The sequence below is a fragment of the Cucumis melo genome, chromosome 9, assembly GCF_025177605.1.
Source record: "Cucumis melo cultivar AY chromosome 9, USDA_Cmelo_AY_1.0, whole genome shotgun sequence".
Taxonomy (NCBI): domain Eukaryota; kingdom Viridiplantae; phylum Streptophyta; class Magnoliopsida; order Cucurbitales; family Cucurbitaceae; genus Cucumis; species Cucumis melo.
In genome coordinates, this window is record NC_066865.1 from 7,311,295 (window position 1) to 7,337,336 (window position 26,042).

Below are 26,042 nucleotides of genomic sequence, written 5' to 3' on the forward strand. Positions count from 1 at the left end.
AAGGGACAGTTATGGCATTTAACTCCGTCTCAAATGGCATACGGGACAAGGCGTCCGCAGCTTTGTTTTCGGGTCCAGCTCTATAGCGTATTTCAAAGTCAAAGCCAATCAGCTTCATCAGCCACTTTTGCACACTGGGTACTATTTCCCTTTGCTCCAGAATATGTCTCAATGCTTTCTGATCCGTATATACCACGAATCGATGCCCCAAAAGGTAATGCCGCCATTTTTCCACAGCCAATACTATGGCCATCAACTCCCTCTCGTAAACAGATTTTTCTCGGGCCGTTTCTGATAGTTTTTGGCTGAAATAAGCGATGGGCCTTTTGTTCTGCGTTAACACAGCCCCTAACCCGATACCTGATGCGTCGGTTTCCACTTCAAAGGGCAGCTGAAAGTCAGGTAATGCTAGCACGGGGAGTGTGACCATGGCTCTTTTAAGTTGTTCAAATGCTTTCGTTGCCTCTTCCGACCAACGAAAATTATTCTTCTTGGTTAGTTTCGTGAGTGGTGCAGCAATGGCGCCATAATTTGCCACAAACCGACGGTAATACCCGGTCAGCCCTAAGAAACCCCGAAGCTCCCGTATATTCTTCGGTATTGGCCACTCTATCACGGCCTTAATCTTCTCCTGATCAGCTTCCACTCCCTTTGCCGACACCCAGTGGCCTAAGTATTCGATTCGGTCTTTCGCAAAATGACATTTCTGCCGGTTAGCAAAGAGGCAATGCTGTCTCAATAGCTGAAACACCATGGTCAGATGTTCTAGATGTGTTTCCACGTCCCTGCTGTACACCAGAATATCGTCAAAAAATACCAGCAAAAACTTGCGTAAATAAGGCCGAAAAACCTGATTCATCAATGCTTGGAATGTTGCAGGTGCATTGGTGAGTCCGAAGGGCATGACTAAGAACTCGTAATGACCCTCGTGCGTTCTGAAAGCCGTCTTGCTTATATCTGCATCCCGTACCCGGATTTGATGGTACCCGGATTTCAAGTCTATTTTGGAGAAAATGCTCGCTCCACTTAACTCGTCCAACAGCTCATCGATCATGGGTATAGGGAACTTATCCGGTACCGTTGCTCGGTTTAAAGCGATAGTCGACGCAGAAACGCCATCCCCCATCCTTCTTTTTTACCAAGATAACCGGGCTGGAAAACGGGCTGGTGCTCGGTCGTATGATTCCTGAAGCCAGCATATCATTCACCAATCTTTCAATCTCGTTTTTCTGGGCATGTGGGTAGCGGTATGGTCTCACGTTAATCGGATCCGTACCTTCTTTCAACTGGATCCTATGGTCGATTCGTCGCATCGGGGGCAGACCGTCGGGCATTTCAAATACATCACCGAATTCCTGCTGTAGCTGTGCAAATTCTGATTGATAGTCCTCCACAGCATCTGTCACTACTAATTCCCGGTCTGCCTTGGGAATCCCCATGGCTCTGAAGTTAACTAGAAACCCCTGATCATCCGGTTGCCACGTTTTAACTAACACTTTCAAGGATATCTCCATTCGGGTCAGCGAAGGATCCCCTTTTAGGATTACCTTAGTATCTCCGACCACAAAGGTCATGGTGAGGGCTTTCCAATCCACTGTCATTGCTCCCTGTTTCTGCAGCCACTGCATCCCCAGCACCATATCGATGTTACCCAGTTCCAGCGGCAAGAAGTCTTCTACTATGGATATCACTGGCAGCCCCACTGTGATACCCTTACATATTCCGCGGCCTTGCACCGCCTTCCCGGACCCCATAATAACTCCGTAATTCGTTGTTTCCGCCATAGGTAATTTTAGATTCTCGACCAGCTTCAGGGAGATGAAATTATGGGTCGCCCCACAATCCACCATGATCACTATTTCTTGGTTCTCCACCGTTCCTTTTAGCTTGAACGTACCCGGTGCTGTCAACCCCACAACGGAGTTCAGGGACAACTCTACCACCGGGCTAACTTCCACCATCTCTCCCTCGTACGCACTATCCACCATTTCAACATCTTCTAGATCGTCCGCGACCACACAGAGGCGAAGTTCTCTGTTTTTGCAGCGATGGCCTTTGCTAAATGGTTCTTCGCATCGATAACACAGCCCTTTGTCCCGTCGTGCTTGCAGTTCAGAATCCGTCCACCTTCGAAAACCGGTATCCCTCGTCCGCCCATCCCTGTCGCACCGTTCTGTGAGTTGTTTGCTTGGTTCACACTCACAGGGATTCTCTCAAGGTAACTATTTTCGTCGAAGGGGTTTCAACATTTTTTGGCGCGGGTTTCTGGGCTGATTTAAAATCCTTAGCATATGGGCCGTGCGAAGCCTTAGCTATCTCTAATTTTTCTTCAGCTAATCGGGCCGCATCCATCATGTCCTCCAAGCCCACGGCCCGCATTGCAAATACTTCAGTTCTAATAACCGGGTCCAACCCATTCGTGAATGCCCCTACCAGGACGTCCTCCGCCATCTCCGGTAACGGCGCCGACAGCTCCTCAAAACGCTGCAAGTATTCTCCCACCGATCCCTCCTGTTTTATAGCCAAGAATCGCGCGCAACCCGTTCCATATTCTCTGTTACGAAAACGGGTGTACAATCTCTCTTTTAACTCTTTCCACGATCGAAAGCGTTTCCTATTCTCCGCCCAACGGAACCAGCACAATCCTTTTCCTTCCATGCTGACTATAGCTATCTTTAACTTCTCCTGCTCATTCAGAAGATGCATCTGAAAATAGTGCTCCGCCCTATAAATCCAACCATCCGGGTCTTCTCCATTAAAAACTGGCATCTCCAGTTTTTTAAACTTTATGCGATCCTGCCCTGCCCCCGGTTCTAAACTCAGAGATGTTTCCCCTTCCTCGTCTCCGTCGACCACATCTTCCGTCCGCATTTTCCGTTTACCCGTACTCACTCCGGTCAGTTCCGAACTGCCAGGCTGTCTTTGTCGATCCTCGTACATTTCGGTTAACATGGCGTGCATTTTCTCCATCGTCTTCTCTAGAACAGGTATGCGTTGAACCTCTTTTTTGATGGCTTCAATCTCCTTTTCCGACGCATCCAATCGTTCTTCGATTAATTTTTGCGTCATCTTCTTCCACCTCCCCAGGATGTCGAACGGCTCTGATACCAATGTTAGAACTCCCTTCTACCTGCAATAATATTAAGCAAACAGCACACACTACACACTAATACTCCAGCAGAATTCACAGAGAAATTTATATAACAGGAGAGTAAGCTGTAGTTATATTGATGTATGGATAATAGTTCAGCAGCCACAAAAGAGTAACAAAACCAACAAGACACTCAGCCAAATAAGAGGGCTGTACTCTCCACCATGAACTGTGTTCACTCCAAAAATGCCTAATGATCAAGATACCCCAACCCTAATGCAAAAGCTCCTATATATATTCCTAACATTCTTGTGCTCCTGCTGCCATGTGTCATGAGGACCACTGGCCATCCTAACTACCAAGCTGTCTGGGTGGAATTCCCCTTTTTACCCCTTCTCTTGTAAACTTGAGTGATTGGAGGCCTAGCAGAAACTCAGGGAATCTTTCCTTCATCTCATCATAATCTTCTCAAGTGGCCTCATGCCTTGGTAGTCCTTCTCAACTGATTAACACATCCCAGCCGCCTGCTTTATTCTTCAAGTATCAATATACCTCTTAAGGTGAAGCTTTCCACTCATGATTCTCAGTTATATAAGGCATATCCGACTGCACTGTGCTATGTTCGCCTAACATTTTCTTTAGTTGTGAAACATGGAACGCAAGATGTATGCTTGCGGTGCTCGGAAGTTCCAGCTTGTAAGCTACAGGACCTATCCTCTCAAGGATTTTGTAAGGGACAAAGTATTTAGGAGATAATTTTTCATTCCTCTTCTTCCACAACGAGATTTGTCCATACGATTTGATTTTTAAGAACATCATGTCGTATTCCACTTCCTTACGTTTCAAGTCAGCATATTTTTTCAATTTTTCTCGAGCAATCTTGAGGTGCTCCTTCAAAATTCTCAATGTTATATCCCTCTCTTTAAGTTGCTCATCAAGTGTAGAGTTAGGTGTGTCTCTATCTCCACAATAGATCAATGGAGGTGGTAAACGACCATAGACTGCTTGAAAGGGTGTTACCCCTAGGGATCTTTGGTACATTGTATTTTACCAATACTCTGCCCAATGTAACCACCTCACCCATTCCTTCAGCTTCTCTCCACAGAAACAACGCAAGTAGCTCTCGACTTCTCGATTGACAACTTCAGTTTGGCCATCCGATTGGCGATGATATGTTGAGCTTCTATTCAGTTTAGTCTCTACCATTTTAAACATATCCTTCCAGAAATTACTTAGAAATACCTTGTCTCTGTCTGAAACTATAAAGTTAGGATAGCCATGAAGCCTAACTATCTCTTGACAAATAGATCAGCCACTGTTTTTGCCGTATAAGGGTGCTTCAAAGCCAAAAGATGACCGTACTTGCTGAACCTATTAACCACCACAAGAACGACTTCAAATCCATTGGATTTAGGCAACCCTTCAATAAAATCCATAGATATGTCATTCCACACACTGGTCGGTATCTCCAGAGGCAACAGCAAACCAGCAGGTGTTAAGGCCAAGGACTTGTTCTTTGGACATACCAAACACTCTTAGCAATACTTCTTGACATCTTGTTCCATACCTTCCCAATACAACTCTCCAGCCAACTGTAGAAAGCCCGAATGACTTCCAAAAACAGAATCGTGGTAATTGTGCAAGATGGTGGAAATCAGTGTTGATGACTTAGAAATTGCCAACCTATTTTTGTACTTCAGCATTCCTTGTTGAATGGAATACTTAGTCTTTCTGGTTTCATCCCCCTTCTCTACTTCTTCCATGATTTTCTTTAAACGAGAGTCTCTCCACTTCTTCTTTGATCATCTTCAGATCAATTAAGGTTGGGGCAGCCAAATTGCAAAGATGCACAGCTGGTGGCATTCTGGACAAGGCATCAGCTGCTTCGTATTTTAATCCAGCCTTGTACACCTCTTCAAAAGAATAGCCCAATAGTTTAGCTATCCACTTTTGGTATTGAGGCTGAATTACTATTTGCTCTAATAGGAATTTCAGTGACATTTGATCAATCATTTTTACAAATTTCCGCCCAAGTAAATAAGGCCTCCACTTTTGCACAACCATGACTACTACCATCAGTTCCCTCTCATACACTGGTTTAGCCCTATCTCTCATGGCTAATGTGTGGCTGTAATAAGCAATGAGTCGCTTAGACTGAATCAAGATAGCACCTATCCTATAACCAGAGGCATCGGTCTCTATTTCAAACGATACACTGAAATCTAGTAAGGCCAACACTGGTAGAGTCATCTGTTAGGTTTCCCAAAAAGAAAACTGTAATAACCTAACTTAGTGGCAGGAAAACAGAGTATCCTCTGTAGCTTTATTTATTTATAATGCCAAATACATTCATAAGCTTAAAAACAGTAAAGAACATCAAGGAAAAGCAATAACAAATAGCATACCAACAAGTAGTCTACCCTAGGATGCCTTGGCTACAGCAGCCGCCCTCCCAAACTTTTATCAAAATTAGACCTACCTCCCCAATCCCAAAAAGATGCTATATATAGGCATTATCCAACCTTCTCTCTCTCCCCCTGGGTCCCACACGCACGATCTCCCATTTATTTTCCTTTTCCCACATTCTTGTCCAGCTGAATTACTTTTCTGTCCCTCCTCTTATATGTATGCAATATGGGAGGTCTTACAATACCCCTTGGTTCCACATTCACCTTGTCCTCAAGGTGGAAAGAAGGGAATTGTTGATTCATTTGATAAACTGATTCCCACGTAGCATCACTCTCTTGTAGGCCTTGCCATTTGATTAACCACTCGTTAGCCCCTAACTCCTTATTCCAACGGATTCCGAGGACATTTTCTGGCTGAAGCTGTAATTCAAAGTTTTCTGTCAACATGGGGTGCTGGTGCTGAACCACTTGCTGTGCCCCCAGCTTGGGTTTGAGCTGAGAGATGTGGAATACATTGTGTATTGCTGCCTCCGGAGGAAGGTCCAGCCGATAAGCCACAGCTCCAATTTCTTCAATGATCTTGTAAGGCCCATAATACCTAGGAGCCAATTTTTCTGATTTCTTCCGCGCCAAGGAGCGTTGTCTGTAAGGTTTGAGTTTGAGATATACCTCCTCTCCCACCTTTAGCTTAAGTTCCCTTCTCTTTAGATCAGCAAACTTCTTCATGCGATTTTGAGCTAATGTCAAATTTTCCTTCAAGGCACTCAGGGCTGAATCACGTTCTCTCAGCATTACTTCCACTTCATTGTTAGTAGTTTTCTTGTCCCCGTAGGATAGCAAAGGGGGAGGGGAACGACCATAAACTGCCTCAAAAGGAGTAGTTTTAGTAGATGCGTGAAAGGCAGTGTTGTACCACAATTCGGCCCACGGTATGAACTGATCCCACTTGTGCGGCTGTTCATTGCAAAAACATCTCAAGTAAGTCTCCAAGCATTGATTTACTCTCTCAGTTTGTCCATCCGTCTGTGGGTGGAAAGCTGTACTTCTTTTCAGTAAGGTCCCCATGGATGCGAATAGTTCCCTCCAAAAATTGCTGAGGAAGATCTTGTCTCTGTCAGATATGATAGAATTTGGAATTCCATGGCGCCTAACTATCTTGTCAATGAAGGTCAGCGCTACTTGTTTCGCCGAGAAGGGGTGTTTGAGAGTGATGAAGTAGGCATACTTAGTGAGGCGATCCACCACCACCATAATTACATTCATGCCTCCTGCCTTAGGTAATCCTTCAATAAAGTCCATTGTCCAATCTTCCAGGATTTTGTCCGGAATGGGTAGGGGTTGAAGAACACCAGCCGGTTTAGTAGCTTCATATTTGTTCCGCTGACATACTTCACACTGCTCCACGTATTTTTTGATATCATTCTTCATCCCCTGCCAATAAAGTTCCCCACTCATCCTTTTGTACGTTCGTAGGAATCCCAAATGGCCTCCTAGCACTGAATCATGAAATGTGTGCAGCAATCTTGGAATGAGGGAGGAAGTTTGGGGTAGTACAAGCCTTCCTTTGTAGAGTAATCTCCCATTCTTCCACTCGAATTTTCCATCCACTTCTTGTTCCTTCTTCAGCTTTGCCACAATTTTCTGTAGCCCTTCATCTTTGTCAACTTCCTCACAAACAACACTGATGTCGACAATACCCGAAGTTGTCATCTCATGAAGCTCTATCTTCGGTTCCACTCTTGAGAGAGCATCTGCTGCTTTGTTGAGTTGGCCCGGTTGGTAGAGTATTTCAAAATCATACCCTAGGAGTTTGGTTAGCCATCTCTGGAATTGGGGCTGCACTTCCCTCTGCTCCAGCAGAAACTTCAAAGCCTTCTGGTCTGAGAGTATAGAAAACTTCCTTCCCAATAGGTAGTGCCTCCACCTTTGTACAGATAATACCACAGCCATCAATTCTCTTTCATAAATGGACTTTGCCTGGGCTCTTTGCGAGAGTTTCTGACTATAAAAAGCTATGGGATGCCCTCTTTGCGATAAAACTGCTCCCAAGCCGCTGCCTGAAGCGTCAGTTTCTATGGTAAAGGGCAAACTCCAATCGGGCAGTGCCAAGACTGGTATCGTTGTCATTGCCACCTTCAGCCTGACGAATGCTGTTTCAGCGTCTTCATTCCATTTAAAAGCATTTTTCTGTAATAGTTTAGTAAGGGGGGTTGCAATGTTGCTGTAACCCTTAACAAACCTTCTGTAATATCCAGTCAGCCCCAGAAATCCTCTTAATTCAGTCACATCTGAAGGTCTTGGCCAATTTACCATACTTCTAATCTTATCTTCATCTGCCTCTACCCCTGCCTTAGATATTTGGTGTCCCAAATATTGGATTTTAGAATGAGCAAACACACATTTCTTGTGATTGGCATAGAGTTGATTATCCCTTAACACAGCAAAAACCATCCCTAGGTGTTTCTCATGTTCAGTGATGTCCCTGCTATATACTAAGATGTCATCAAAAAATACCAAAACACAACGTCTAAGGAAAGGCTTGAAAACCTGATTCATTAGTGATTGAAACGTTGCTGGTGCGTTGGTGAGACCGAAAGGCATCACTAGGAATTCATAATGGCCTTCATGGGTGCGAAACGCTGTTTTCTCTATATCTTCTTCCTTCATTCTAATTTGGTGGTAACCCGATTTGAGGTCCAGTTTAGAGAAAACTGCTGCTCCATATAACTCATCCAATAGTTCTTCAATCACCGGAATAGGAAATTTATCTGAGATTGTAGCTTGATTCAACTTCCGGTAATCAACACAAAAACGCCACCCTCCATCTTTCTTTTTAACCAGGAGAACAGGGCTGGAATATGGGCTTCGGCTTGGGCGGATGACACCATCTTGCAGCATTTCAGCCACTAACTTCTCTATCTCCCCTTTTTGGATATGTCCATATTTATATGGTCTTACATTGATCGGCTTTTGGTCTGGTAGTGTCAATATCCTGTGGTCGATATCTCTCTTTGGAGGGAGTCCCTTTGGCGTGGTAAAAATATCAGTGTACTGTTGTAGTAAAAACCGAATCATAGGGATATCCGCTTCATCTCCTTCCTCTTTCTCATCAGTCTTGTAAGTATCATCAGTTTCTACTTCCATGTTTGCCCACTCCAATAGAAATCCTTGATCCTCCTCTTGCCATGTCTTTTCCAATGTCCTTAGTGAACATTCGGCCCTGATGAGGGAAGGGTCTCCTTTCAATACGATCTGTCTACCCCCGTTCCAAAAGCTCATCGTCAAGGAAGGCCAGTGGATCTTCATAGTACCTGTGGTGTCCAGCCACTGCATTCCTAAGACAGCATCAACCGAGCCCAGTTCTACCGCTAGGAAATCTGCTATGATGGTAATTTCGTCAAGCTTCACTTCCACTCTTCGGCATATCCCCCTTCCCCTACAGCGTGTTCCATTCCCTATGGTATAACCGAACGAAGTGTGTGGATCCATTCCCAGCTCTAATTCTGCTGCCAAGGAGTGATGGATGAAATTATGGGTTGCCCCGCTATCAATTAGAACCACTACCTCCTTCTGCCTTATCCACCCCTTGAGTTTCATCGTTCCTTTTGAGGAAATCCGAGTCATGGTCTTCAGTTCAATTGCAGCCTCATCGGTAAGTTCCAAAGTCTTCAGCTCTACTGTTTCCTCAATTACTTCCTCTTGGCTGTCTCCTTCTTCATCCTCTTCTTCTTCATTCATGATGAAGAACATCAGTTCTCTTTTCTCCTTGGTTTTGCACCGGTGACCAGGAGAATACTTATCATTGCATCTGAAGCACAGTCCCCGGTCGAGTCTTGCTCTAAACTCTGCATCAGACAGCCTTTTCACCGGTGGTTCCCCTTTCTTGAAGTTACCTTTAATAGGTATGGTGATCTGTTTCATTTGGAAATCGGTCTTCCTTGGTGGTGGCTTATCCACATCTCCCAGCTTCTTGACCTTAGATGATCCTCCAACCTCCCACTCTGTCATTCCTAACTCCATCTTGGACAGCTTTAAAGCGTAGTTCCGATCATTTACTAGCTGTGCTTCCCTCATACAATCCTCAAGTGTTTGGGGATGCCTACTGATTACCTCGGCTTGTAGGGAAGGTTCTAACCCAGTGACAAACGCATCAACCAACACACTTTCTGCCATGTAGGGTAGTGGGGCTGAATAGGTCACGAATTTTTTGACATATTCATTATAGGATCCTTCTTGTTGAATCCTAATCAATCTTGCTCCCAAGCTCTTTTGTCCCGAGTCTCGAAAAAACTCAAACATTCTACTCTTCAGATCCTCCCATGACTCCACCTTCTTCCTATTATGACTCCAACGGTACCAATCCACCTCATCTTGGCCAAAACTTACCACAGCTACCTTGACTTTTTCACTCTCAGACAGGTTGTTTATCTCAAAAAAATGTTCAGCTCTGTACACCCATGACTCAGGGTTTTCTCCAAGGAACATCGGCATCTCCAGTTTTTTGTACTTGCTCCGGTCAGTTACTGTTCCATTGATCTCTGTTATCGGCTCGGTTTCATCCATCTTCCCCTTTAACTTCATCACTGAACCGTCTGATGTGGTACCTGACTCTTCTTTTTTCTTGTAACTATGATTTTCCTTCATATCGTCAGCCAAACGTTCTACAGCCTTCTTCATTTCCAGCAGCATTTCCTTCATACTCAGGAGTTCCTTTTCAGTACCCTCAACTCTTTCTTCCATCTGTCTTTGGGCCATTTGCCTCGTGATCACCCCCAGTTTCTAGAGGCTCTGATACCAATTGTTAGGTTTCCCAAAAAGAAAACTGTAATAACCTAACTTAGTGGCAGGAAAACAGAGTATCCTCTGTAGCTTTATTTATTTATAATGCCAAATACATTCATAAGCTTAAAAACAGTAAAGAACATCAAGGAAAAGCAATAACAAATAGCATACCAACAAGTAGTCTACCCTAGGATGCCTTGGCTACAGCAGCCGCCCTCCCAAACTTTTATCAAAATTAGACCTACCTCCCCAATCCCAAAAAGATGCTATATATAGGCATTATCCAACCTTCTCTCTCTCCCCCTGGGTCCCACACGCACGATCTCCCATTTATTTTCCTTTTCCCACATTCTTGTCCAGCTGAATTACTTTTCTGTCCCTCCTCTTATATGTATGCAATATGGGAGGTCTTACATCATCATTGCATTCTGTAATTTTGTAAAGGCTTCCTGAGTTTCCTCAATCCACTTGAACCCACTATTCTTCAATAATTGGCTCAACGGTGCTGCTATGGTCCCATAATGCTGAACAAACTTCCGATAATACCCTATCAAGCCCAAGAAACCCCCGACTTCTTAGGCATTGGCCATTCTTTGATAGCGTGAATTTTTTCTAGATCTAGTTCAACTCCCTGATCCGAGATAATATGCCCCAAGTAGTCTACTTGTGTTTTTGCAAAACTACATTTGTTCTTGTTGGCATACAGTTCATTCTTCCTCAACACTTCCAAAGCCAGCCCCAAGTGTCGAAGATGCTCTTCAAAATCTCTGCTGTAGATTAGGATATCATAAAAAAATATTAGTATAAACTTCCTCAAGTACGGTTTGAATATGGTGTTCATTAGCGATTGAAATGTTGAAGGAGCATTGGTCAAACCGAAGGGCATTGACCATGAGTTCATAATGTCCCTCATAAGTCCAAAATGCAGTTTTTTCTATATCATCCACACACATCCGGATTTGATGATACCCCACTTTCAAATCAATCTTCGAAAACCAGGCTGCCTCATTCAACTCATCGAATAAATCTTCAATTACTGGTATGGGAAATTTTTCTGTATGGTGACATTAATCAATGCTCAATAATCTACGCAAAAGTGCCAACTTCCATCCTTCTTCTTAACTAGTAGTACCGGGCTAGAGTAGGGACTTGTACTTGGACGTATAAGTCCTGATGACAGCTTCTCATCCACAAGTTTCTCCATCTCAACCTTTTGCAGATAAGCATATCTATAGGACTAGACATTCATTGGATTTGTCCCCTTTTTGATATGAATATGATGCTCTATATCTCTTCTTAGGGGCAAGGTTTCAAGCCACATGAAGAAATCTTCAAACTTCTTCAATACTATCGATACTGACTCCTCCACTGTTAGTACTTCTATTTCACTCTCTTCAGCTGAGGATATTCCTCCTTCTAACGCACGACATTCAACTAAGAATCCCTGATCAAAATCATCCCATAACTTCATCATATTTTTCAGACTCACCCTAGCTTTAGTTAGGCGAGGATCTTCTTTTATCACTATCTTCTTTCCCTGATATGAATATCATTATTAAATTCCTCCAATCTACCTCCGTTTTACCCAATAAGTATAACCATTGCATGCCCAATACCACATCCACTCCCCCTAACTCCAATGGCAGAAAGTTTGCTATCATCTTCAATTCATTCAACATCAATTCTACTGCCTCGCACACACCCTTCTCTTTTATTGCTGTCCCAAACCCCAGTGTAACCCTATAGTGTGAGGTATCTTTAGTGGCTAATTGCAATTCATTTACCAGCTTCTCAAAGATGAAGTTGTGGGTAGCACCACAATCAATTAGTAATATCACTTCTCTGTCTTGAACTCTTCCCTTCACCTTCATCATACCAAGGTTTGATAGACCTACAATAGAATTGATCAATAATTCCATAATTGCTCTGCCCTCCTCAGTTAACTCAACAGCATTCAGCTCTTTCTTTCAGATTCTGCCTCTTCTATGATTTCCATCTCCCCATCATTGGTTGTTGCTACAAACATTCTCAACTCTCTTTGCTCTTTGGCTTTATGCTTATGATCGAAGGAGTACTTTTCATTGCAATGGAAACATAGTCCTTTTTCTTTTCTGGCCTGAAACTCAGCATCAAAGAGTTGTTTAGATGGCCCTTCCTTCTTGTTCTCACCAGCCCCAGCCGTCAATCCCCTTGAGGTAATGGTTCTCATTGGGAACGTAGTGTTGCCTTTATTATCACTAGTATTTGCAACCACATTTGATTTAGCAATAATTGAGGAGGAAGAATAATACTTGCTCCCGCATATCCCTTCAAGTTTGCTTCATTTCGTATGATTTCCCGGTTCTCCACTCGCTGAGCCAACCGCATCATTTGAGCTAGACCAACCGGTTCACAGAACTCAACTTCAGCCTTAATCCACGGTAACAAACCATTCATAAACGTTTCCTCAATCATCCTGTCTTACAAGTCTGATAATGGCGCCATCAACTTATCAAAGAGATTTCGATATTCTTCCACGGATGATTTTTGTTTAATTCTCAAGAATCAACCGCAAATTGATCCCTCTCTAATGGATCGGAATCATACCAACAATCTTTCCTTCAAATTCAACCAATTTGTGAATCTCTCACGTTCTTCTTGAGCTCTATACCAATTCATTGCAAGTCCTTCGAAGTTGATCGTCACAACTATCATCTTCTTCGAATCGGTCAACTTATGGATTTAAAAATATCGGTCCATGCGGAAGAGCCATGAATACGGATCTTTATCGTTGAAAACTAGCATCTCAACTTTCTTAAACTTATTCTGATCGTTATTCTTCTCATCATCCTCCTTTTTGTTTGATTTCGGTTCTTCGAAGACTTCACGGACCTTAGTTTTCGCCTTACTTGATGATCCGTCTGATTCTCTCATCGGCGTCGACTGCTCCTTCATCATGCTCTCGATATAATTCAGAATCATTTGTTGCTGTTGTTGACTCTTCTCATTCTGTATATTCACTCGCTCCATGTGCTTCGTTAATTTTGCCTCAAGTTCTGGTAATCGTTGCAGATTTTCCTTAATACTTGCAATCTCCAACTCCACAACTTCAACTCGTTCTTCTACCTTCTTCGTCATCTTCTTTCGCTTGTCCAGGACGAACACGCTCTGATACCAATATGATAGGACCCGAACGTATATTCAAGTAATGTAGTTTATTAATGTAAATGAAAACTAATTACAAGAATGTAGGAATGATAGAATCGAATTGAACTACATCGGTTCGATGAACACGAACAGAACTCTCTCTGTTAACCTATCTTGCAAGGTTGAAACAGAAAAGTCAATCTTCTTCTCAGATCATAACTGACTTTCCCTCCCAACTCAAACATTATTTATACTAACAGTACGAATGACCTAAACTAAAAGCATACTAAAGACTCATTTACCCTCCCTAAAAAATATTAAAAGACTCATTCACCCTCACTTGAGCTATTCTTCTCTTGCTTTCCTCTTCTACTATATTGGTGTATGATAGGTGGTCTATCAGAATATTAAGCAGAAGACATTTAAATAAAGATAGTTTTCTAGAAGACACAAGTAGATATTATGTTAAGATTGAAAATTACCAAAAGGTTAAAAAGTTACCTATTATACACATAGATGAAAGGAATTAGCTTTTCCAGATAACTGCATTCTGTTGTAGTCTTCATTTGCAGTTCATCCAGACTCCACCCGTCTTGAATGTTCCAGCTTTTAGCAGTTTTCTTGACTTTACAGACACAACCAATCTGGAGGATGGACTTGAACTCCAAAGGTATCTTGCTTTCATAGATGCCCTGATCCAAGAACATCGTCAGAATCTACGCGGAAAAATAATCAAAATAATTTAGCAATTACCGAAAAGAAAGTTAGATATTAACCTCAACTTCTGGTTCTGCAAAGAGGGCAGCAAGTTTATTACTCTGTGTCCTAAATTGACCTTCATCAGTTACAACCTGTAATATTTTTTTCTCAAAAGTAGTAAGTAATTTTCAAACAGAACATTAACGTATAGCATAATCTAATACATTTCAAGAACAATCTTAAGATACCTCATAAAGGTTATAGATGTGCCTGCCATGGGGAAGAGTCTTGTTAACACGCCTACCGACAAATTCTTCAGTAATGGGTACTTTAGAATTAATGTAAAATACTCTAGGGATAATAACAGGAATCTTTAGCATAACTCCTTCAACAACAGCCCAAGCAAAATATTGGCCACTCTGTGAACTATGAACAAGCTGTAAAATCTGAAAATACAATTCTGAAGTCAAGTGAGTAAAAGATGATTAATATAACCAGACAAACATTAAAAATAAACAAAAACTAAAATACCTGCCAATGGCAGTGTGTTATAGATTTTTCTTGCCTCTTGAAATACGAGCCAACGCCTGTTATTCCGGGAGCCTCTTTATCATTCACAGCGCAATTTAACTCCCGTGAAACATCAGTAGCAGGAAGTGGAGTCCAGAAATCTACCGATCTGCCAAGAAAATGACGTCCTGCTTAAACACAGACTGCCACCGTATGTCTAAAATATGATAAAACTCGAAAACTGTAAGGCACACCAACATAGAGCTTTTATTTCTTATTCTCTATCAAATACAAGAACTTGATTTCATTAGGACTTACAAGAGTCAAGAAAGTTGAAGGTTATAGAAAGAGAAAAGGCCAAGAGAAAGAGATGCCTTACTAAAATGACAGACACTCGGTATCTCTCTGTAACTCATTGCATAAATCTTCCCTTTACATTGTTTGAAAGGTATTCTTCATTGATCAATATTTTAAATTTTGAAGATGGTACCATATACCAATTGCATGGAAATTCTCAGCCTCCAAAATCAGTCTGTATAGATTATCTTACTGAATATAACGTACTACATACCTTTGTTTCTTCCTCTTGTCCAAATTACTCTTCCACTTTCGTTTCTTCATTTCAAGCCATCCATGGTAATCCACATTTCTATCAACGTCTTTGAAATGAAATGGTGAAGAAGGATCACATCCAACACCCTTAAACTTTTTGTGCATCATGGAATCTACTTGGCTATCTTTTGTAACTGAATGTTTCAGGGCTCTAATGTCGTAGCTTCGAACAACCGGTTTGGAGCCATTTGTAGAACTAGCTTTCTTTTGAAAGTCTCCAATATCATAAGAATTTTTTCCGTTCATCACATGTTTGCTGCTGCTAGCACCACCATTGTTTTCTGAATACTTACATCTGCTTGACGAGGCAAACATATCAAATAGCTTCTGCTGGCAAAATTTATCATCCTTTTCCCGAACTTTTTTATGCAACCAATCAGGATGGACCACCCTAGGGACAGGATTTGAAACCTAAAAAGTATATTGTTTTAGTAAGAAAACAATCTGGATTACATTAATAGATAACAAGAAGCCAACCTTCTGCATGGCAGCTGGAATTGTTATAATTTTTTGAATGGCTGAGCTTAGGCGTTGTTTGTAGTAGGACCAGTCAATGATAGATCGAATGCCAACTTCCAAAGAAATTTTACACCATTTGCGTACATAGAATTTCATTATCTCTGTAATTTAGTAATAGTCATTTTTATAGTAAAAAAAAATTGTGCAACCATTTGATTCATTTCAAATAAATCCACTCCAAAAATTGTACAACCACTTGATTCATTTCAAATAAATTCACTTTGAATGTTTTACCTGGATCAGTCTCAAATATAGCAACAGGAACAGCACGCTCACTTACAGGTGTTCCCTGTCATATAACCACCATGAGAATGAATTATCTTTAGTGTTCCTCGTATTATATGTCATTAGTTCAATGCTACATAATTGAAGCTATTTCCAATTGTTCCCAAAACTTGGATTATTAAGATTAGAATCATACACTGTACACATACCTTGGATTCACTTGCAACTATATATTGGCAACGTAGGCCCTTTATATCTGACCATTGTATCACCAAGAAAATCAGCAAGACGTTTTGCAGTGGTAACAGCACAAGACTTTTGCTCTCCATAGTCTGCCAAAGACTTGCTCATGGTACTGGATTCAGATATATAATCAAGCAACTCACTATCAACAATGTTGTTTCCTTGACTCTGAGGCCAAAGAAAAAAAAATTGATGCAATTCATACATTAGTAATTTATGGAATTAAAAGCTGTTCGTATCCTTAACTCTTATGGTTATAGATAATTTTTCATGGAAGATCCTCATTAACTTCAGACTTGAAGGGATGTTTGGAGAAAAGAGAGGATTTAATATAGAAAATTGAATTCACTGTATTACATCTAGAAGATCAAGCCAGCGATTTGCAACAGATGCAACAACTGAATAACATTCCTCTAAGGTGGAACCATGAAGAAACTTGTCAAAAAGTTCAGCCTACAAGTTTGAAAATATACTTATTACAAAAAAAGGCTACAAATTAGAGATTGTACATTGGTGTGGTGTAGTGTGAATTGCATCAATAAAGCATAATGGTAGGTCTTTCTCAGGCCAATATTCCCAAAGCAAGTCTATTTTAGCAATTTCTCAATCTTCATACGCGGTGTGTTTCTCTAGTGGATTATTTATCATCATTTTCTCTTGCCTTCCCATCCAAAAGAAATCAAGGGGCTGTTTCAGTGCAATTTCCAACAAAACAAATTTTTGTTTTTCTGTGATAAGTTAGATTAGGCTAAACTAGGGTTAACTAAGACCTAGAAATAAAAATTAGAATAAAATCTAAATAATAACAACTTATCTCAACTATCTAGATAGGCCTAAACAAGGATACAAATAAATCTACAAACAATATATAATAAATAAATAACTAAATACACGATTATATACAGGTCAATATCAAGAAAGACCTGGAAAACTTTGCTGAGCTTTAACTCCCCCCTCCGTTTGATCTCAAAGCCTTTTAGTTCTGCAAGAGTTCCATCATCATTGAAGACAGCATATCTCTTCTTGATCAAAATGCCTTCTTACTTGGAGGCCGGAAGAATCATTGCCTAAACTATAAACAACATGAACGTCTTGACTCCAAAAGTAGTTTAATCAAATGAAAGTAGATTGCTACATTACCTTGTATGGTCCATCCACTTCAAATTCAATTGAGCATTCACTGCGCGTTTCATATATTTTCCTCACAGGATCTACAAGTGTCTGTCAAACAGTTGAAGTACTTGGAAAGTTAGCTTCACGTCACAAGTGATCCAGAAAATACCTGTGGTCTTCAAGGCTAGTTAAAAGAAATAAATAAAGAAGTCCCAAACTCACCTGGTACTGGTCATTTGTATTGTTCCTTGCTACATCAACATTAAGCATAACACATGGATATGAAATCGTCAACTTGTTTGAATCTCTGAAATATATTTTTTCATTTGACAAGGCATCATTTTTTTGATAATCATTAAAAGTAAAAAGAGTGAGGCAAAGGTCCTAATTGCAAATCATACATGTGAGCTGTGAAAGTTTAATTCTTACTTTGTTTTAAAGGTAAAGCTCTCTGGGAATGATCCCGGTAGTGCACACCAAATACCATCAGTGTCTAACTCTAGCGGTTTTCCAATTTTCTCAATTAGCAGACGAGCATTCTGAATGATCTTTGCTCCAGTATATGTAACAACCCCAGCCATTTCCATTGAATACCAACGAGCACCCCTAGAACGTAAGATTCAATTTATATATAAGGTATGACATGAGTTTCGACAACAAAATCATAAAATACACCAAAACAAACTTACTTTCGCGTCACATATCCATAAAAGGAGTTAAGGATACATTTATGAGCAAGTTGTAATGAATCATACAGAACCACCATGTCCTGCAAAAATAGTGAGAAAAAAATGTAAACCAAGACATTTGGTAATGACAAAAATAGAATGACAACGTTTTAAATCAAGAAGGTAAAATAATTTCTATACTTGGGCTTCTTGGATCTTGATTGAATTTCCACTTGCTTTAGCTTCTGATAGTTTCCCCTTCCAAACTTTATTGAGCCCTTTGTATTCATATCTTCTATCTCGAAAACTTAGACAAGTTGAAAATATGTATATCAAACTCCAATGCAATTGGACAAGAAAGTAACAGACATCCTGTCTACTAGATAATTCATCCATCTATCTTGTTAAATTATTGACGAGTGTTTTTTAATATACATTGCCTTCAACATTATCTAATATCAAGTAGAGCATTGAAAATAAACTTATTCCAGTAAGGGTTGTATATTCTTTCAACCTTGGATGAAACCACTTTAATCATCTGCACACATAGTTGTTTAAATCAATAAGAAAAGAAGCACCACATCAGAAAAAAAACTGATAATGTATTAACTTCTAACTTAGAATTCACCTACCTACGAACAGTGTCAATATAGAAGGAGTTTTCCCTCATGCAGATCCCTGCTTCTCAAACTTCAGTGACTGGCTTATCAAGTACCCGTTTGTAGGCCTAAAAGACTTAGGATTAATATATGTCAAAAAGATACTTTCAGATATTCAATAAACAGAGGACAATAAACCTTCTGACAGTATTTTTTCAAACGCTCTTTGAGTTTTGCTTGTTGCTCCAACTTTGGAAGTTCAAGAAATTGTTTTGACAATCAAACATTACCGACACCAACAAACTCGGACTCAATTTGCCTCTTCAGATGATAATAGTCGCTGAGTTGGTTAAAAGTGATAAAACACAGTTTCAATAAGTCACTTCATGATAACTAACGACAGATGAAAAAATACGAGGAGGGAGAGAGAGAAAGAGATAACCTTCTTTTAGCCATGAATACCTCTCCATGCCAAACCCAATCAAGTTTTCGTAGACAAGGTTTTCCAGGACGGTTGAAATCACAAGCAGTACAAACTTCATCTGTTACTACTGATGGCGGCAGGAATAAAACAAGTATAAGTTGTCGATCCCTTCAAGAACATGTAACTAATGCTTAGAAGATTGAGGAAAAGAATAATTTTAGGAAGTAATTTTACTGTATGTGATTATCAAAACAATAATTTATTCTTAGTTGGATAGTAATACTTAGTATAGACTAAGCTACTTGATGAAGCAAGCAAAACAATCAATTTTTCATGAACAAAATGCCACCCGATATAATCAAACACGAGGGCTTAAATTTCCCAAGAGTATCTTCAATAGACTTGTAACATGATGCCAGAGGATTTTACCCTTTTCTTTCTTTTTCTTTTTCTTTTTTTTTTTTTTTTTTTTTTTTTTTTTTTTTTTTTTTTTTTTTTTTTTTTTGCAAAACTTGAAATTGCATTTTCCATCATTACCAAATACAAACTTGATTCAAAAAAAGACAAATAAAATATTTTCAAACTAGAAGGAAAAAGAAACTTTGTGTCACCTGAAGCATATTTGTTAAAGTGATGTTAGGATACATTGCAGCTACATCAAAATGATAGATTAGAGGGCACTCTTCACGCATAGGCTCATCCCGCAATCGAATAAGCTGAGTGTCAAATGGGAGAACAAAAGGAGTAGTAAGAAGAAATGGCATCCTTGTGTATTTTAAGATGGACATAGTATTTAATTGGAAACTAAACCACCAAAACTGTATCTTGTTTCCAGGTAAAGCAAAACAGTATTTTGAGTTCGTACAAAGAAACTTCAATTATTGAGCCATTTAAAAAAAATGATGTAATATCAAAAAGATCTAGCACCTTTTCCATAATAGCATTCTTCACGTCACTATAGTTCAACACTGATTCTAAGTCCATCTTTCCTTCTACTTGAATGGCATACTGCAAGTCTCGATCTAGATTGTTTATCAATTGCTGAAAAGCCAAATAATGGAATGAGTGATTTTAAAGCACCCAAGTAGTTTTAAATTACTGAAAGAAACACATGATCAGGGGAATTTGCTTGAGATGCATGAATAAGGCATACATCATAACCAGATGAATCAAGTCTAAAACTGGTTGGTAGGTCAGATCTAAATACACCACTCTCTAGGCATTCTACATGACCACCTATGTATGTCTCACTTTCAAGAAGCCGATTGTGATGAAACTTTTCTGCACCCGATTGATGTTTGTTAGGACACACGACATTAGCCTTGAAAGCCTGTTAAAAACAAAAAATTACCAGAAAGGTAAAAAACCAATCACTGGTCTAATAAGATAATGATGAACAGACATAACCATGACAAAATAATAACTAACCTGAACCATTAAAAGCATTTCGCAAAGCGTTCCACTTCCCTTGCGCAACACTTCATCGGGTGACATAGGAATGATAGTTGCTAGCGAAAAAATGAAAGGATAAACATAGGTCATGTACAAGTAGTATGTAGCAACAGCATCTGAAACGGAATAGGAAGCCATCATCTGCAATAACATTTTCAATGACAAGGTAACATTTTCAATGACAAGGTAAACAGCTATTAGGAAGACACTCAAAAAACTTAGAATCACAACTCACAAGACTAAAAATTTTAAGAAATAAATAAAAATTAACGAGTAGAGTTGAGAGTTATGAAAAATGCAATTGTTTGGAGAAACTGGCTATAGAAACAACAGAAATCAACTCACATTTCCATACCTGAGGCTTTTCCTTTGCAAACCGAACCATATCCTCTGGATTAACTTCAAGAGGATTGTACCCCAATTTCACTTTTGTGACAGCCTAACCATAAGATTAAAACAATAAATATCTAGAAGTAGTTCTTTATCATAGAAGACACTCAGCACCTGCATTTCTTCCAACTCTCTCAAGGGAGAGAGAGATGGCAATGGGTGCTCGCAAAGGGACTATGACACCATGTATTTATTTATCATAGAAAGATAGAGGATTCTCTACATATCACTGTAACTGTATTGTCTGGAGAGAACCAAATTTTTTTTATTTCCTCATTTGTTTTCTTCGGATCATTGAATCACAATAGACCGGGAAACAAGGCAGACACAGTATCTGAGTAGGGATTTTTTTTCTTTCTTTTTCTATCTGCTTACTCTTCCATTGGTTTATTTATTTCAGAAATAAGATATGAACATAAAAGATATTGAATAAATATTGAACTTCATTATTTACAACCTAACTTCCTTTTTATTGACTCCTCGACAATAAAAACAGGAACCACAGAAAATCAGGAAGAAAGAAGGAAGCTATGAATTATAGTCATTCAGAATATAAAGTTGCAGTAGCATGGAAACCCTTTCCGGGAAAGTAATGTTCCCCAACTCATATGACATAGCATCATTAATCAGGATTACCTATAAATTCATGATCATTAAGAAATAAAAAAAGAAAGATCCAAATTTAGATTTTATACCTTCAAACCATGGCTACCCTGAGGAAGATAACTATCACGCTTTACCCAGGCAATGCAATCCAAATGACAAGCAAATTTTGAACGACATTCTCCCAGATTCTTGTCACATTGAAATCCTACTTCCTAAAAGTTCAAAGTGAAATAAATCCATTGAGAAAAGAGTCATTCTCATGTTTTGTGCATGAGAAAATTGAGAAGTTGAAATCAAAACCAAATTTAGAAAGTAACTGAAAACGCAAAAGGTGGCCTAAGAATAATCTCTGAATCAAAAGCTACCGACTTTAAACTCACCTTGATGTTGATATATGCATATACCAACTTATAATTAGCATGAAATTTCAGTGTGCAGAAGAATATATACACAAGAAGTTTAACTCCACAATGCTGAAAAAAGTCAAGAGTACTTCTAATACCAAAAAATGCAGAAAGAAACCAACAATCACAATTAGAGGTTCCAAGCAGAAACAGAATAATTCTAAACCACTCAAATATAAAATGAAGCTCCACATCCACAACTATAAGAATGCAGTTAGCTCTTTAGCATTTTTCACTAGTGAACATAACTGAAGGAAACAAGAAAGGTTTCTGAACTGATAGTACTTGATAATTGAAGCTGTTTCTCCAAATAAAGTGGTATTAAATCAAACAAAGGACTTACACAACTCATTTTAAGTCCATGATATGCTGCTCTGCTTTCAAGGAATGGCCAGTCAAAATAGTCGCCATTATAGGTGACGTAGATACCAGGCTTCACCTCTCGCATATGGCCAAACCACAGTCTGAGAAGCTCTAACTGCAAATGTGATTAAATCAACTTTCAAGTTTAAAAAAAATTAAGGTCAATAACTGAAAAGTAAACACATATTATCAAACCCCACATCATGAAAACTGGGTGGATAGCTACATGAGAACATAATCTTTACCTCATTTTTCACATTGTTCACTTTGAAGAACCCTTCATATTCTGGTTTTGGAGTGTATTCCAAATTCTCAATATCTTCTCCAACACACTGCAGATATTATAAAATAATCGTGATTAGTATCATAGCATAAGCCAGAAAAGAAAGAACTAAGCATAACCAAACCATATTTATAGTAAGTACTATGAATTGAACAAATTGCTTTCATTACATAACATACAATACCTCTCTGTTGATAATCAAGTGCCCTTGTCCATCAAACATATAGGAGATCATCATTATCATGTCATATTCAGCATCTGGAAATTTCAATGGTAGTTTTGTTGTCTCAATATCGAATGCACATATCCGAACTTCAGCACGTTGTAGAAGATCTTTTCTCTTCTCAAGAGTAATACCAGTGCTCGATACACTCACATCGTACCACTGTCCACAGCGCAAATCTGTTGAAGTGATTTGTGTCAAATGACAAAAAAAAAAAAAAAAAAAAAAAAGTTGCCCAACCCTTCCTTAGTAAAGGCCACAGATGAGGTTATGTCAAAAAGGTATATGGCAGACAAGTTTAGCAGATTCTTTATCGGTTCTTGGACTGTGAAATCCCACATGTGAAGAGGAATGGAGTAAAAGTTGATTAGGTTTGTTCATCTGGTGTTTTTCTAAGATTCTTGATGATGCTTCCCTAGGATTTGGTTTGTGGTTGAGCTGTATATATTCACTTTTGGAAGTTCTTGCAACTTCTACTATAACTTTTTTTTTAATTTAATCAATGGAAAAATATGTTTCTTGTGATGAAAAGAAAAAAAGACAAAATCAAGAAACGAATTTAGAGACATGCTTATACTGATCTAATTTAAGAAAAAAAATGAGAAATCACCATGATCGATTGCAAAGCGAACGTGGTAAGGAACGTCGTACTCTCGAAGATCAACAATACATTCTAGAAAATCTTGAGGCCTCTGTTCTCAGTAAATCAAGAGACAAATTAGTCGAAGACAGGGAAATAAAATTAACCTAATTAATGTTAACAGTTACACGTCTTGATGAGAACTAAGGATGAACGTTTATATGGTACCCCCCCCTCCCAAAAAAAAAAAAGAAAAAAGAAGAAGAAGAAGAAGAAAAAGTTAAACCTAAAAGGGCATTTCTTCAATATTTGTTCCATTATTTGTACTTTTGAGGTCCTAAACATCCAACTATGCAGGTGTATTTTTTAAATTATATTTGAACAATAGCATATATTAGAAATTAAATTACCACGCCATGATCATGAAAAAGTTTTTCTTTTTGTAAGAAACATGCTCGTTAATCAATTATCTTGCATTATCAGAATCAATTATTTACTCATAAATCTGATCACCTAATGTCAGAAACATTTAACAAAAGTGATACTAAAAGAATTACAAAACTTGTGTTCTACAATGCATATGAAACTTAAACCTCTTAAGGTTCACCTTTTCCCAAATAAAATAGAATCATATGCTTCTGCAGCATCATATATTTTACCAACTATCAACAAAAGCATTAAAACTTCTGCATATATACACACATATATAGAGTCCAAATATTTCTCAATGAAGTAATTAATGAAGCAAACATGAATTTTAGTTTAGTAAAGCAGGTCTAAAAGATATAATACTGATTTCTTACAAGTTCATACTCTGCTTGGCAGCACCACTAAAGAAGATGAGCATTAAAAGCATAAATACAGTAAGCAAAAGATGTCAGTCGGCATCCATGGCAAACTTACAAGATCAAGGTCTTCTTTTTCTAAAATCTCAATATCAGCTATTTGACCTTTATAACCTTGTCTCAAATAAGCCTCCACATCAGTTTCCATTTTTTTCTACAACATTTACATCATTATTCTCCTCATTGTCAATACATAGTACCAAAACATGATATAACCATAAAAAGCAAACAAGGCTTCTGTATGTGATTACATACTTTTGTGGCTGCATAAAAATAAGGACAAAACTTATATTTTGATTTGAAACTGCCGCCATCCTGTACCAAACAAAAAAAAAAAAATAGTTACAGTTTGAATTCATTGGTTCCATGCAATCAAAAACATTTATGTTAAGCCATTTTCACCTGTGTACAAAATAAAGATCGATGCAACTGAAGATTTTTTCAGTGTCCTCATTCTTGCAAGATGACTGCAAATTGTCAATTTTGAATAAAATATTAATGATGTATTCTGTTTGAGTATCATGGCCTGATAAATATATTCTACAATTACACAATGAACTTCAATGAAAGTTTAACTTGTATTACTTGTTTGGAAATATACATATATCCACAGAGTTAACTCTTGTGACTCAAGCTCCTCCGTTTGATAACAATTTCATTTAGTTTTCTGTTTGTCAAATTTATGTTCGTTTCATCCTAATTTTTCAATTATGATTCTCATTTTTCTCAATGAAACACTTGAATGAACATTTGAATCCCTAGTCAATGTTTTCATTTGAGTACTTCGTTAAGAAATAAAAATTTCTAACTGTCAATTTGCAGAGATTTTTGAAGGAGATATCATCCTCCTCTGGCTAGTCCACTGCTCTTCCCATCGAGATTTGGACCACGCTTTTTGTCAGGCTATTATTCTCTTGTTTTGTTCCCCAAAACTAATAGAGTAAGATAATCAATTTCTAAATGAGATCAACTTCCTCGTTTTGCTAACAATAAGAACTTTTAACGCATATTAGTCTTCTCTCATATACTTTCACCGCCCACCCCTTCACTAATGAAAAGAGGATTATGTGGATGCTTTCATATGGATTTCATGGAAGGGACATACCGGCAGTCTATTCAATGAAAAGGGAAGCTCTTTTGAAGATAAGTTTGTTTCCTTTGATTCTTTTTGGACTGTTGTTCAGCACAGAGCTTCTTGGTGGTGCATAAATTACACCAAATACTTTTGTAAAAAAATATCTATCTATGATTTATAATAATCGGAAGGCTCTTATTCACTAGCTCTTTGGGGTAGTCTCAACCCCTTCCCCTACGGTTCTCTTCTGATCATTTTTTAATATAATCTACATTACTAATCTTTTGACAAATTGGATAACTCTTTTGTAACTCCTTGATTGGGCTTATTCCCTTCATTTTAAAAATTTCATACATCAATGAAATTTGCTTCTTATAAAGAAAATATAGAAACTTATTGGTAGAAGTAATGCTTATAAACTTAATTTTTTAAAACAGAAAGTCAGTAACCAAATTGTTATGGAACGGAGCTAGTTACACAGGTCGCTTACAGGAGTGAAAGTGAGCAACCATCCCAGCCTCTTGTCGCCTTCAGAGAAGAGATTGAATCCAAACTTTGATTCAACCTCCTCTTCAACTGACTGGATTATCCTTTTCTTCTTCCACTTATAGTTGACTGTGAAGTCTCGCCTTCGGTTTACACTACTCCTCATCTGATTGGTCATCCTCTGAAAGAAAAAAAACAATAGTTTACCAAAATTAAATTATGTTTTTATATTAGCTAAAAAAGTACTAATTAATCAAAATTTGGAATTCAAACTTCTAACTTTTGATATGGATGATATATATCTTAATTATGCCCA

General features: G+C 38.7%; 1 protein-coding gene across 1 annotated transcript in view; it reads right to left on the reverse strand.

The window, feature by feature from the left end:
- Positions 1-26,042, reverse strand: part of LOC103503415 (DNA polymerase epsilon catalytic subunit A-like) — a 35,097-nt gene that overhangs the window by 8,533 nt on the left and 522 nt on the right. The window contains 33 exon segments of the mRNA XM_051089523.1: positions 13,909-14,099; positions 14,184-14,258; positions 14,355-14,552; positions 14,638-14,785; positions 15,188-15,639; positions 15,706-15,848; positions 15,982-16,036; positions 16,182-16,226; positions 16,228-16,383; positions 16,573-16,668; positions 17,139-17,282; positions 17,356-17,436; positions 17,551-17,635; positions 17,758-17,934; positions 18,018-18,097; positions 18,198-18,303; positions 18,629-18,723; positions 18,794-18,935; positions 19,038-19,157; positions 19,632-19,735; positions 19,947-20,060; positions 20,173-20,349; positions 20,448-20,612; positions 20,827-20,910; positions 21,557-21,679; positions 22,215-22,349; positions 22,480-22,566; positions 22,702-22,919; positions 23,351-23,432; positions 24,224-24,319; positions 24,421-24,480; positions 24,568-24,632; positions 25,731-25,907. Of these exon segments, the coding sequence (XP_050945480.1) occupies positions 13,909-14,099; positions 14,184-14,258; positions 14,355-14,552; positions 14,638-14,785; positions 15,188-15,639; positions 15,706-15,848; positions 15,982-16,036; positions 16,182-16,226; positions 16,228-16,383; positions 16,573-16,668; positions 17,139-17,282; positions 17,356-17,436; positions 17,551-17,635; positions 17,758-17,934; positions 18,018-18,097; positions 18,198-18,303; positions 18,629-18,723; positions 18,794-18,935; positions 19,038-19,157; positions 19,632-19,735; positions 19,947-20,060; positions 20,173-20,349; positions 20,448-20,612; positions 20,827-20,910; positions 21,557-21,679; positions 22,215-22,349; positions 22,480-22,566; positions 22,702-22,919; positions 23,351-23,432; positions 24,224-24,313 (3,968 nt within the window). The 5' untranslated portion in view covers positions 24,314-24,319; positions 24,421-24,480; positions 24,568-24,632; positions 25,731-25,907.